A 12,968-nucleotide genomic window follows, 5' to 3' on the forward strand; every position below is an offset into this window, starting at 1 on the left:
ATTTAAATCAATGCAGTAGACATTGAATATCTACTACATATTTAAACACTGTGCTAGACACCAATTCTTAGAGATGATAAAAAAAAATCGCCATCCTTGCCTCAGGATGCTCAGGTGGTACCAGACTGAAGAAATCATAAAAGGATGATTCAATCTGAATTCATGTATGTAAACGTTGGTAAAAATGACCACCATATTTTTTCTAACACCATGGTTTGCAAAGAGCGTTTCAACTTCTTGATGGAAAGTGACTTGAGAAGTTAAGACAGTATTGCTAACACTATAGCCATCTAAGCAATGTCAGGTTTTCATGCTGTAGGTGAACAGAGGGCCACACATGGTTACTAAAGACAACCTCTTTAGCAAGAGGGGGTTCAGGGCAGACCAAGTGTTTGCTTTGGGGCAGAAGAGAAGAAGGAAATGAGCAAAGAAATCTGGTGCAAGATCCAAATCCAAAGAACAAGAAAAGGAGCATAAATAAGAAATAGGGTCAAGAATCAGGAACCCACCCAAAAATGGCATGATGAATAAAATCGTCTCAAGCTTATGGGCGGGATTTGTGTTAAGGGACAGGGGAGAGGTCAAGATGGGCCCAATTGTCCTCCAATAAACACAGATCGATTGAGAGACAGACACACAGACACATCAACAATAAACATTGACACAAGCAAGATCACCAGTATATAAATGAAAAAGTGTGTTACGGGCAATTATTGGTGTTCTAAGGAACTTTAAAAAGGGTACATTTGTCTAATACGTTCCTTCTTGTTTTCTTCATTAGACCCCCTCAGCAGAGTGTGTTTAAGACCAAAAAATGTGACTGATTCTTTGAGCACCTACATTAATGCTAATTATATTAGGGTAAGTAAATAAATACCATTTTCTTTCTAATGAGCATGTCAACTCACTATGTGGAATTGTTGGGGGATTTTTTTTTTCTCCGAGTGGATTAATTTTTATTTAACTCGGTTACTAGCAAGTTTACTTGTTTGTTTAGTCATGATCAACATTGGTAGTGGGTCTTTTACATTGAGTCTTCCTTTCCTGCGTGTCTGTGGCTGCAGTGCTGTCTACGGCCTGCTCTGCTGAGAACTGAGCATTATGACCCTCACTACCATATGCTGTGCTTGACTCACAGGGAGAATAGCCACGTGAATTGTGTAGAATCAGTGAAGCCGCAAAAGATGTGTTGCATTTGGACTAGTAGAGCCATTTTGAAATTTTTTTTTAATGTTTTATTTATTTCTGAGAGAGAGAGACAGCATGAGCAGGGGATGGTCAGAGAGAGAGGGAGACACAGAATCTGAAACAGGCTCCAGGCTCTCAGCTAGCTGTCAGCACAGAGCCCGAAACGGGGCTCGAACCCAAAAACCATGAGATCATGACCTGAGCCAAAGTCAGAAACTTAACAGACTGAGCCACCCAGGTGCCCCTAGTAGAACCATTTTGTTCTGAACTTGTTCTAAGCTTTCAGTGCAAAGCATGAATTTCAAAGCCAGTATTTCTGTCTCTTTCCTCAAACCAGGGCTACAGTGGCGAAGAAAAAGCTTTCATTGCCACACAGGGCCCCATGATCAACACCGTGAATGATTTCTGGCACATGGTTTGGCAGGAAGACAGCCCCGTGATTGTTATGATCACAAAACTCAAAGAAAAAAATGAGGTATGACCTTTACTCAAGCAGTGAACGTTATATATTTTCGGTTGCTGTACAAGAAATATTGTCTAAGGAAAATTGCCGTGTACTTAATAACAGATTTAAGATGGGAACTTTCAGGCATTTAAAGACAATTTCGTTTCATGCTTCCAAGAAGTGGTAATTAGTGTCATTGTGTGAATGGCAGGTTTCTTTCAGATAAATCAATATACTTGGCATACTTTCAGATAAATCAATATACTCCACCTATCTCTGTAAGGAAATGAGGGGCTATGAATTATCACTGTGGTTTATAGGCAGGGACATGAAAAAAACTACTCATATCCCAAGTAATTTTTGAGCACTTCCTGTGTGACAGATACTTTTCTAGTTGTTGGCAATATAAGTATATTAGTAAACAAAGCATACAAAGACACCTTCCATTGGTCGATTTTTAACTTGCTATTGGGGAAGCCAGATTAAAAACAATAAGCATAATAAATTCATAAAACTACAGCAATTAGAAGGGATAAATGGTATGGGGGGAGGGCAGCGTAGGATAGGGAGATTGGATGGGCTGAGCTGAAGGAGGGGTCAAAGAGGAAGGTGAGCTTTGAAAAAAAGATTTGAAGGAAGTTACAAAAGCCAAGCAACTTTTTTTTTTCATTTATATCCAAGTTAGTTAGCATATAGTGCAATGATGATTTCAGGAGTAGAATCCAGTGATTTCATCCCCTACATATAATGCCCAGTGCTCATCCTTAATTAATCATCCTTAATTAAGGAATTAAGTCTTCCTTAATGCCCCTTGCCCATTTAGCCCATCCCCCCGACTCCAAACTCCTCCAGTTTGTTCTCTGTGTTTGAGTCTCTTTTGTTTTGTCCTCCTCCCTGTTTTTATATGATTTTTGCTTCCTTTCTTTTACGTTAATCTGGTTTGTGTCTTAAATTCCACATATGAATAAAGTCATATGATATTTGTCTTTCTCTGACAGACTAATTTCGAAAAGCCAAGCAAGTTTTTCAATATCTTCGTAAGAGATCCAAGAAAGGGTTAAAAGCAGATTCCATCTGCATACTAGTTGTCTTTCCTAAGGTTCTAGTTTACCGAATACTCATTCTGTACTTTACATTCTCAAAGGGTGTTATCCTAGGTTCTGCTTACATTTTAGGGCATCTTATTGGGATCATTTACCGCCTGGTTTTAGTCACCACTTGTGTTTGCTTTCAGAGCGTCAACATGACAGAAAGAATTTTCAAAAGCTGAGCTTTCCTTTTTACCTTTCTGGTGAGTTCTATCCCATGAGTATAGTGTATTCTGGCTGCTAATTTAAAAAAATCCAGGCTTACAAGCAGCAGTTTGTAAGTTTTGTAAAGTCTGTTGCCTTCTTTCATTTTTGCTACAATAGAAAAGTTTTGTTTGGTTTTTTTTCTGAAAGTTATCCTGGAAAAAGGTATCTTTGGGGTCAGTAGATGAAGTATGCACTTAATTAACTATACAGCTTAATAAAGACATGTATTTTTATGGATTTTATATGAAAGCCTGTGGTGGCATAATAAAAACAGCCCCTAATAGTCTCAGCTGTGGTCACCCATATCAATCTATCAACATATTAAGCCTCTGATAATTCCTGCACAATTGTTTAATATCCACAGCATTTTGCCTTTATTTTACCTCGTAGGAAAAGATTCTTGAAGTTTAAAATGTATATTCTCTCTATATATATCTGTATATATATTCCTGCATACATACAGCCAGATAATCTGAGAAACCTCCCATTACAAAACTAGTCACACTGCTTAAAATTTTAAATAGTGTAAAATGCAAAATATAAATTAGAACATTTCCTCAATCTGAGTAGACTGCATTACTCAGTATTAAAATTTAAAATTCTGTTCTGTTCAGATCCTCCATGATGTACATATAATACTGTAGAGGAGACTTTGATGTTTTACAGATAAAATAGTAAAATAAAAATAGCATGCATAACAGAGCTTGGGGGGAAGAAAAGTCCCAGCAGTCAAAAAGTGAATAAAAGGCATAAAGCCAGAGAATTATGGGTTACTTGTGCTTTAATGACAATACAAGACCTGGAGACAAAGCCTAGGTCTTGCAGGAGCCAAGAGTCGGAATGGACACCTTCCATGAAGTGAGCTCCAGCAAAAGCTGTGCCTTCAGCGAAAAGGTGAACCACAAAAATAAACCTGGCGACCAAAATAGGATTCTACGAGTAAATCCATCTGTCTGAAGCTGGTCTTCTCATGGGAGAGATAAAAAGGTTCCCTGTAGTATTCAGCACTCAAAAACCAGGAAATGCCAAGTATAACAGTATAAAAAGTAATGCTGGATTGATGACTCTCCCTGGCACTCTACAGAAACAAAGGCAAAAACTTTATGGCTGCATACACTCTCGGGATTTATGTGACAGAATCTCAACAGAAAAAGTCCAGCCAAGCAGAAGCTCACAAGTCAAAATAATGAGACAACACAAGTAAACAAGCAACGTAAGGAAAAATCAGAAGAAACAACAAATAGGTAAAACAGACCCGCAAAAAATTAAAATAAAAGAAACTGTAAATATAAGCTATGGTTTTCTTTTATAATTAAGCACACAAAATGTAAAATTAAAACTTCACAAGGGAACGAGTTACTATCAAAAGGACTAGGAAGATTTTAAAACAAACCCACGAGTTCTAGAAATAAATATTATATAGGTATTAAAATTTAAAAAGGAAACGTCATTCGACAAGTTTAATAGGGTGGACACAGCTGAATAAATGATTGGATTAAAAATAGAGCTAAGGAGATTACCTAGAAGATTGAAATAACCAAAAATATGAAGGAGAGCTTAAGATATAATGACACCTGTGTGGCTGAGTTGGTTAAGCGTCCGACTCTCAATTTCAGCTCTGGTCATGACCTCACAGTTTGTGGGTTTGAGCCCCATGTGGGGCTCTGCACTGAGCGAGGAGGCTGCTTGGGATTCTCTCTTCTGCTTTCTCTGACCCTCTTCTACTTGTGCGCTCTCTCTCTTTCTCTCTTTTTCTCTCTCTCTCTCTCTCAAACGTAAATAAATAACATTTAAAAAAAGAGTTTAAGACATAGAGGACAATATGTAAACGTCCAATGTATATATAATGGATATTTTAGAAGAAGAAAAAAGAGAATATAAAAAAAGAAATAGTGTTTGAGGAAATATTCCAGAAGTGATGAAAGATGTGAGCTCTCAGATTTGAGAAGCACCATTAAATCCTAGGCTAGATAAGTAAAAATAAACCCACAACTAGACACATCTATGAAACTAAAAAACACTGTGGGAGATGATTTTAACAACAGGGTAACTAACAAACGGCTTCTCAAGAGCAGCAGTAGAAGCCGAAAATGCCTAGCAAGGGATAAAAGAAAATAACTGACAACCCAGAACTCATGCCGGAGTTAACAACATTTCTTAGATCTAAGTAGAATGCGTTACTCATTAAATTAAAATTAGAAATTCCTTTCTGTCCAGACCTTCCATGATGTAAATATAATACTATGGAGGAAACTTTGATGCTTTGCAGATCAAAATGATACGGAGAATTCTGGCTCAAACAGAAATATGCAGTAAACTTCACACTACCAGGAAAATGCTGTTTACCAAAAATGTGCCAACTTTCAATTGTGTTCAGCATCATTGTTTGTGTGAATAGACAAAAATCATTTCCTCCAAAAAAAATGAAGGTAGCATTATCTTTAGAAATTCCCAGGCTTTATATTTTCATGAGCCTTACTACTTTCTAATAAATAAATGAATAATTGCCAAGCTCTTATTCAATAATCCCAATATTTTCATCATCAATAAGCTGTTTCTCACTGTTACCATTTATGTGTTCACTGGTGTGGCAATTTTAATTTCCTCGAAGAACTTTTTCGTTTCCATTCACAACTTAGCAAACTGGCACAAGAGATCTAGCTTTCAGCCTATCTCAACTTTTGACATACCTTCCTCACTAAGCTTAATCATTAATAGATTTTGATTGAAAGTGAGAAACATGTAACTCTTCCTTTCACTTGAACACGTAGAGGCCACTGGAGGGTTATTACTGGGCCTAATTGCAGTATTGTTGTGTCTCAATCAATAGGGAGACCCCAGGAGGGGGACAGAGCCAGGGAATGATCAGTCAGTGGAGCAGTCAGAACACACCTATGTATCAATTAAGTTTGTGGTCTTAGGTAGGTGCAGTTGGTACGACCCTAAAACAATTACGATAGTAACATCAAAGATCACTGATCACAGATCACCATGACAAATGTAATAATAATGAAAAAGTTTGAAATGCGTGGGAATTAACAAAATGTGACCAGACATGAAATAAGCAAAAGCTGTTGGGAAAAATTGTGCCTACAGACTTCTTCCAAGCAGGTTTGCAACAAACCTTCAATTTGTGAAAAATGCAGTATCTGCAAAGCACAGAAAGCGAAGCTCAGTAAAACGAGCTATGCCTGTACCAAGAATGAAAAGAAACAAGCAAACTGAGTCTCAGAACCTGAGTGTCTGTCCAGAGGAGGTCAAGGAAGGTAATGTTGAAGGCCAACCTGGCATGTAGACAGTGGAGTCCAGCTGACCAGCTTTCAGCTTTCCGGGAGGACCAGAACTAGCTATTATGATATCTAGAGAGGCAGCCTGGCCTAGCACTGCCCAGCCATGCCAGGAAGCCTAATCTCTCATTCCCATTTCCTACATGACCAGCCGTCTGATGCTTATACTGCCCAAGCAGTTAAGGGTGGCCTGAAATTCAGAAAGTGACAGCTCTCAAGCAAAATCACTCACCTGTCCTTTCAAACATGCTTATATTCCAAATGTAATTGCACCTTAATTGTTATTTTGCTAGGTTTTATTTACTCGTCTTAGCTTGCTTTGCTACTAACTATAGTTAGAATCCGTCTTATTTGACACTATTAGTCAAAAAAGTTAGAGTGGAAAAATCACAAAAACAGCAACCAAAAAACTCTAATGCTTTATTTTATCTTAAGACATGTACATTTTTTCACACTAAAATTTGTTCATTTTCTTTATGAGATTCGTTTTGTTCTATTACTGTTGGTCTGAAGTTGGAGTTCTAGATCATATGGCTTATGGAAATCATGGCCTTTATATATCATCAAAAATGCCCATTTCAGGTTTTTTTTTTTTTTAATGAGAGAGAACGCAGAAAAATTTGTAAAGGAATTATGAATGCAGGATCCTGCACAGATTCAAACTTTGCACTAATTTTTACAATTGTCTCCTGTACCTGATTTGACTGCGGTTTTCTTTACTGAGTCCTTTTTTTTTTCCAATGAAAAACGTGTTTAACATACAATTATTTCCTAGAACAACTCCCTTTCTCTTTGCACCGTCATGTTTCATTAATTTCTGTAAAATTAAATTACGGGGCTTCAATAATGACTACACCTACCATAAGGAGGTTTGGATGTAAGTATACCTCAGTGAACACGTAAAGCTCAGCAGATAGTAATAGAGGTACTGGGCTTAGTCAGAGACTGGCCCAAGAACCGTGTGGCGCATGAGCACCAGCCTATTTCACAGAGAGAAGGAAAGCCGCTGGTTAATGCCGTGGTGAAGTAGGGTTGGTTGGATGACAGTGGATGTTAAAGATAGAAAGTGTGATTTTTAAAATGATATTTATTTCTGAGAGTTTTAGCTCCCAAAGGAATTTTCTCAGTGCCCCCTACCAAAATACCTGAGCTTCTGTTTCCTCTGCTATAAGATGATAAATAATAATAATAGTAATACTTAACCTGTTCTACCAAATTCAAATGATTGTGGCAGGGATGAAGTGATATGCTGGTGAAGGTACTTTTAATCTAAAATTGCTGCACCTGTGTTGATAATATTTAGTTGGAAAGCCAGGAATGAAAGTGACGACAATAACTGTAGGCAATCTGACCCATCCTATACCTCTCACATGCTAATGCAACCCAGATGAACCTGAGCATCTTCTTTTTACTTATTTAGAACCACTGTCTGTGTGATGATATGTGTTTTTAGCTCAGAGAGCAAAATCTTTTTTATTTTAAATACGTAGAATTTTAAAAGAAAGTAACTTAAAAATAGATTTTTTTTCCAGGAAACTAAATGACTAGCTAGACCTCCTTTCTCTTTATATGCAAAGAGCCCTAATGTGGTGGGAGTGAGAGAGAGGGTCAAAGGAAAAAAAAAGTCGTAAAAATATAGGAATTTGCATTGCTTTACACTGCATTCTACTTTTGCTCTAAACCACTGATTATGAAGAGATGGTTACGTCCAGAATCTTTACAGTCAGGCGTTCACTAATCACTTGTTTGTACAAGAGATACATGAGCCTCTGAAAACCTCTTTTTCCTCCAAATCATGGATTCTTGGAATTCACAGATAATTTCACTGAAAGGCTCAGCCCAGTTAGCAAAGAATAGTGATAATTTGGGGTTATATTCTGCGAGATAGCATGCCCTTCTGAATTACCTACAATTAGTGTGGTTTCACAGTATTATCTGTAAGAGAGCATTTTCCTTCCTTGCATTTTCTGCCTCTTTCATATCATTGTTAGCCCCACAATAAAGAAACCCTAAAAAGCTGTGCACAAAAATAATCTGAACATGACCTTCTGCTCTTTAAACAACTACATTTGCAGCTCTCCCCCACCTCATATTCAAAAAGAACCCACACTTATCTGGTCTCTTTTTCTCTGTTCTCCTAAAAGGGGGAAAAATGTGTTCAGTGCGTAAAAATAAGCTATTGTATCTCAGAAAGGAGATGGGATGCTAATTAAGGGTTGTTTGAATGAACAAGTCACATTGCATTGTCTAGTGGGAGCTGACTGCCAATTGAATTTTTGGTAAAGAGTCAAGAAAAACATCCAAGAGGGCCCCGGCAAGCTTGAGAGAGAAGCAAGCACCGCTTCCATTTATCAAGTAGGTGCACAAGCCTGTTCAAGTATTGTTAAGAGTCAGGGTACAGGCTTTGAGCTCCTGGTTTGCAGCTTTTTCCTACGGGTTTCAAGAGCCACCTTCCCAAAGAGGGGCCTGCTGCTCAGGTCTCATCGTGGGCAATGGGACACGTATGCCAGACCGCTGGACCGCTGAACACCTCTTGCTTTGTTCAGTACTTTTTTCAAGATTCTTTGTCACTCTTCTTGGACGCATCCAGGAGGCATGGGTTTTAAGGTACACAATAGCTCGGGTCTTACAGCGAAATAATTGAAGCTTCATTGAAAGAAACCAGGCAAATTGGTTAGTATGCTTCTCTTTAACAAACCTGGGAAATTTCAGACATTTGGCACTAGGAAATGAGGAGAGGAATACATTGCTTTATTTTTAAAAGATTTCTTTTCTTGATGTGAATGTTGTTTCAGCCAGAGTATGCCTTCAGCCTGATTGCCTGCCGGTCTTGGGTGTGGGGTGGCATGTAAATAGAGGTGAAAATGATTTACTTTGTTTGGAAAAGGACCAGAATGTAGAGGATGCAAATGTGTTTTTATTATAATGGATGAAAGAAACGGTGATTCCAGCAGGCCAAGTGACTTCCAACCTGGCTTGGCTAGTACTTAACAAGATAAAATACCCGATATGTGTTTCTGATAATGTACATGTCTTTTCCTGTAGTTCTATAAATCTGTGATTCTTTCTTTTGCTGCTCTTTTGAATCTATAAGTTCTTAATTTTTTTCATGTAAGGTCCTATGCCTTTGACATAGATGTAAAGAAACAAGTATCCTGAGTACTAAAAGGTCCTGACTGACTGAGGGCAACTAGTGAAGAAATTTCTCTATAAATGGGCATGTGTGTTTGCAAGAAAATTATAAGGTCTACTTAAACAGTATTTCTAAAATGAACATTGCTTCTCCAGGCACTTAAAATAAAACAGCAGCATTCACACTTTGCATTCTTAATCATTGAAATGTGTGGTAAAATTCATAGGGTTTTTTTTTTTTTTTGGCAGATGTTTAAAAGGCAAGATACTAAATAATAAGGGTCTATATGTGTGCTTGAATCTTATTTTGTAGTTTTCTTTTAATGTAGCTTGAATTTCATAATATGCAATATTTACTGCTTTACCTAATGTATAATTAAGTAATGATTGAATCAGTTAGATCAAAAACCTAAAAATAGAGCAACCATAATAAGAACAATGTGTTTTCAATGCTTACTATATGTCTGGCTTTGTCTGAAGTGCTTTTCATGTATTAAATGATGAGGAAACTGAGGCCAGAGACATTACGTTATCTGTCTTACAGATTCACAGCTAATAATAAGTGGTGAAACCAAAATTTGGACCCAGGTCCTCTGGCTCCAAAGCTTGCACCTTAAATACCATATTATATTGCCTTGGTTGTGATACAATTATTATTATTCTTATTAAAACTTTCAAAGAGGATCTATTATAAAAAATTTTTAATAATTTTGTTACACATTTAGTACCCTATATGGGAAAAGACCATTGATCCTGGAAAATATAATGCCATAGATGTATTAATGATCATTACATTCCCTTTACATACTAGAGAGATCTCATTCTGTGGCATCTGAAACATTACAGATACTCTTATGAGACACTTGAACTTCATGCAGCAGGAAAATTTGACTTGGCTCAGCCATTGTGAAAGAGCATTCCTTTTATGTCAAGTCATCACGTGATAAAGTCTAATATTTGGATCTTAATTTCTTAATTCTTAATTTCTCAATTTAGTTCTTAATTTTTATGTGGAGTTTTGGGAAATTTTGCCCTTATTTTTGTATGGGATTATTAGCAATAGTGTTTGACAGGCACGTGTAAAAACTGATACTTTCTTTTTAAAATTTTATTGAGATATAATTTGCATACCATAAATCACCTATTTAAATGTGCAACTCACTGGGTTTTAGTACATCAGCCTTATGAAACTGATACTTGATTTTTTTATTTAATTAAATAAAAACTCTTGAGATGCTTGAATGAAAAGTACCCTAAGACCAGTGAAATCATTAATATCTGTTGTGTTCTTTTTTTCCCCTCCTCCAGAAATGTGTGTTATATTGGCCAGAAAAGAGAGGAATTTATGGGAAAGTTGAGGTTCTGGTTATCAATGTTAATGAATGTGATAACTACACCGTTCGAAACCTTGTCTTAAAGGTAAGATTATGTAGCTGTAGCTATCTACTAAGTAGATGATATGAGAGGATTACATTTCTACTCTGAAATTATTTACCTTAATAAGTACTGCAGATTCAAATTAAAATTTTAATAATATCAGGGCACCCAGGAGGCTCAGTCGGTTGAGCATCCGACATCAGGTCATGATCTCACTGCTTGTGGGTTCGAACCCTACATCGGGCCCTGTGCTGACAGCTCAGAGCCTAGAGCCTGGTTCGGATTCTGTGTCTCCCTCTCTCTCTGTCCCTACCCTGCTTGTGCTCTGTCTCTGTCTCTCAAAGAATAAAATAAAATGTCAAAAAAAAGATTTTTTTTTAAGATAGTCTTTAAAAAATTTTTAACAACATCAAAATCAAAGAGAAATTATGATCATTCCTCATGTATTTCTTCTTTGTTGTCAGCTACTCTTAGTATATGGAAAAATTAAGTTAACGTAAGTAGGCATTAAAGAAATTCACTGAGTAGAATGTTGTGATCTCCTAATCTCTATAAATAAAACACCCTTGATTTAATATTTCAAATGCCTTTAAAGGCTTGCACTGGAGACTTTACCACCATTTGATTTTTTTTCTCTTATTTTTTTAACCTTTATTTATTTTTTGAGAGACAGAGACAGAGTGTGAGTGGGGGAGGGACAGAGAGAGAGGAAGACACAGAATCCAAAGCAGGCTCCAGGCTCTGAGCTGTGAGTACAGAGCCTGATGGCTCAAATCCACGAACTGTGAGATCATGACCTGAGCTGAAGGCAGACACTTGACCGACTGAGCCACCCAGGTGCCCTGCCTTTTTTTTTTAAATGTCACTTTGCTCTAAGCTGCTTTTAGTACGGCCTGGAAGCTGAAAGAAAAAATCTGTGCTTGTGGGTGGCTGTGGGAAGCAAGGCAAGTTGACGATATCTTCCCAAACTCAAAGTTACAGTAATTTATGGGGACTTTCCCCAGACCAGATTATGTCATAGAAAAGTTATCTTATTTAAATTATGGGCAGCAGATGCTGAGGAACGTTGCCATGGTATTGTTTTTGCTTCTAGAGAAAAATCCTCTCAAAGATTTCAATCCTATCTAGAGCCTCCCTACTGGAACAGAATCATCACACAGAGAGAGTAGAAGCCAAGCTGCACCAAAGGGTTTTTTTGTTTTGTTTCATTTTTTAAAAATTTATTTACTTATTTTGAGACAGAGGAGAGGAAGTGGAGGGGCAGAGAGAGAGGAAGATAGAGAATCCCCAGGAGGCTCTGCACGGTCACCACAGAGCCTGACGAGGGGCTCGATCTCACAACTGTGAGATCATAACCTGAGACAAAATTAAGAGTTGGACACTTAACCGACTAAGCCACCCAGGCGTCCCTACACTGAGGATTTTTAGAAGGAAATTCGAGATGGGAATTTCCTGGAGTACCTATTCCATGCCAAGTCCCCAGCCAGGCTTTGGGTTTTGAGATGATGTGCGTGGACCCTCCCCACTCACTCTAATCTAGTGACCCCTTCTCGCTCCTTATTACTGGGACTCCTCACTGCTGTTAAAAACTGCAACTTGGGATGAATGTAGAAATTCAAATGTAGGGCCGAATGTAAGGGTAAGTGTTCCTATGAGGGTTAATATGTTTATCATCCCTTGTCAAGTATGTTCAAAGAGCAGGAAACACAATCCATTCAAATTCCCTCCTGGCTTCCTTCGCATCTACCATTGTGTTTATTATAACATATTACAAGCATCTATACAGCATATGTTTCATATGCATTTTCTATTTTAAATATCTATTTCTCAAGACTGTCAAACTTTGACATCAGCCTATTTATAGTAAAGTTTTCTCAAGGTGGAAGGGTACTCTTCAGAAATCTCCTAGATCTTTTTTTTTCCACCCAAACATAAGTAAGTTGCCAGCAAGCTGGGAGTGATAGAAGGCATTCAGTATTGTGGTTTGGATGACTTTTAGTTCCACAAGTAAATGAGGCATTTGGTGGCTATTGCTATTTTCAGCAAGGAAGTCACACCCAGCATGTGAAGCATTACTGGTACACCTCATGGCCGGATCACAAGACTCCAGACAGCGCCCAGCCCCTTCTACAGCTGATGCTGGATGTGGAAGAAGACAGAATTGCTGCCATGGGCCGAGGGCCCGTGGTCGTCCACTGCAGGTAAGGGATAACCTGTCCTTTCTGCCTAAGCAACTGTCTAGCC

At 37.8% G+C, this 12,968-nt stretch overlaps 1 protein-coding gene across 1 annotated transcript in view; it reads left to right on the forward strand.

Annotated features, from left to right (window-relative positions):
* The window catches only part of PTPRR (protein tyrosine phosphatase receptor type R), a 104,784-nt gene that overhangs the window by 68,886 nt on the left and 22,930 nt on the right, over positions 1–12,968 (forward strand). The window contains exons 5-8 of the mRNA XM_077775200.1: positions 782–861; positions 1,526–1,663; positions 10,656–10,766; positions 12,768–12,925. Coding sequence (XP_077631326.1) covers positions 782–861; positions 1,526–1,663; positions 10,656–10,766; positions 12,768–12,925 — 487 coding nt within the window. The remainder of the gene's footprint in view (positions 1–781; positions 862–1,525; positions 1,664–10,655; positions 10,767–12,767; positions 12,926–12,968) is intronic.

Source organism: Crocuta crocuta, unplaced genomic scaffold (assembly GCF_008692635.1).
Source record: "Crocuta crocuta isolate KB4526 unplaced genomic scaffold, BGI_CrCroc_1.0 scaffold97, whole genome shotgun sequence".
In the NCBI taxonomy this organism is placed as follows: domain Eukaryota; kingdom Metazoa; phylum Chordata; class Mammalia; order Carnivora; family Hyaenidae; genus Crocuta; species Crocuta crocuta.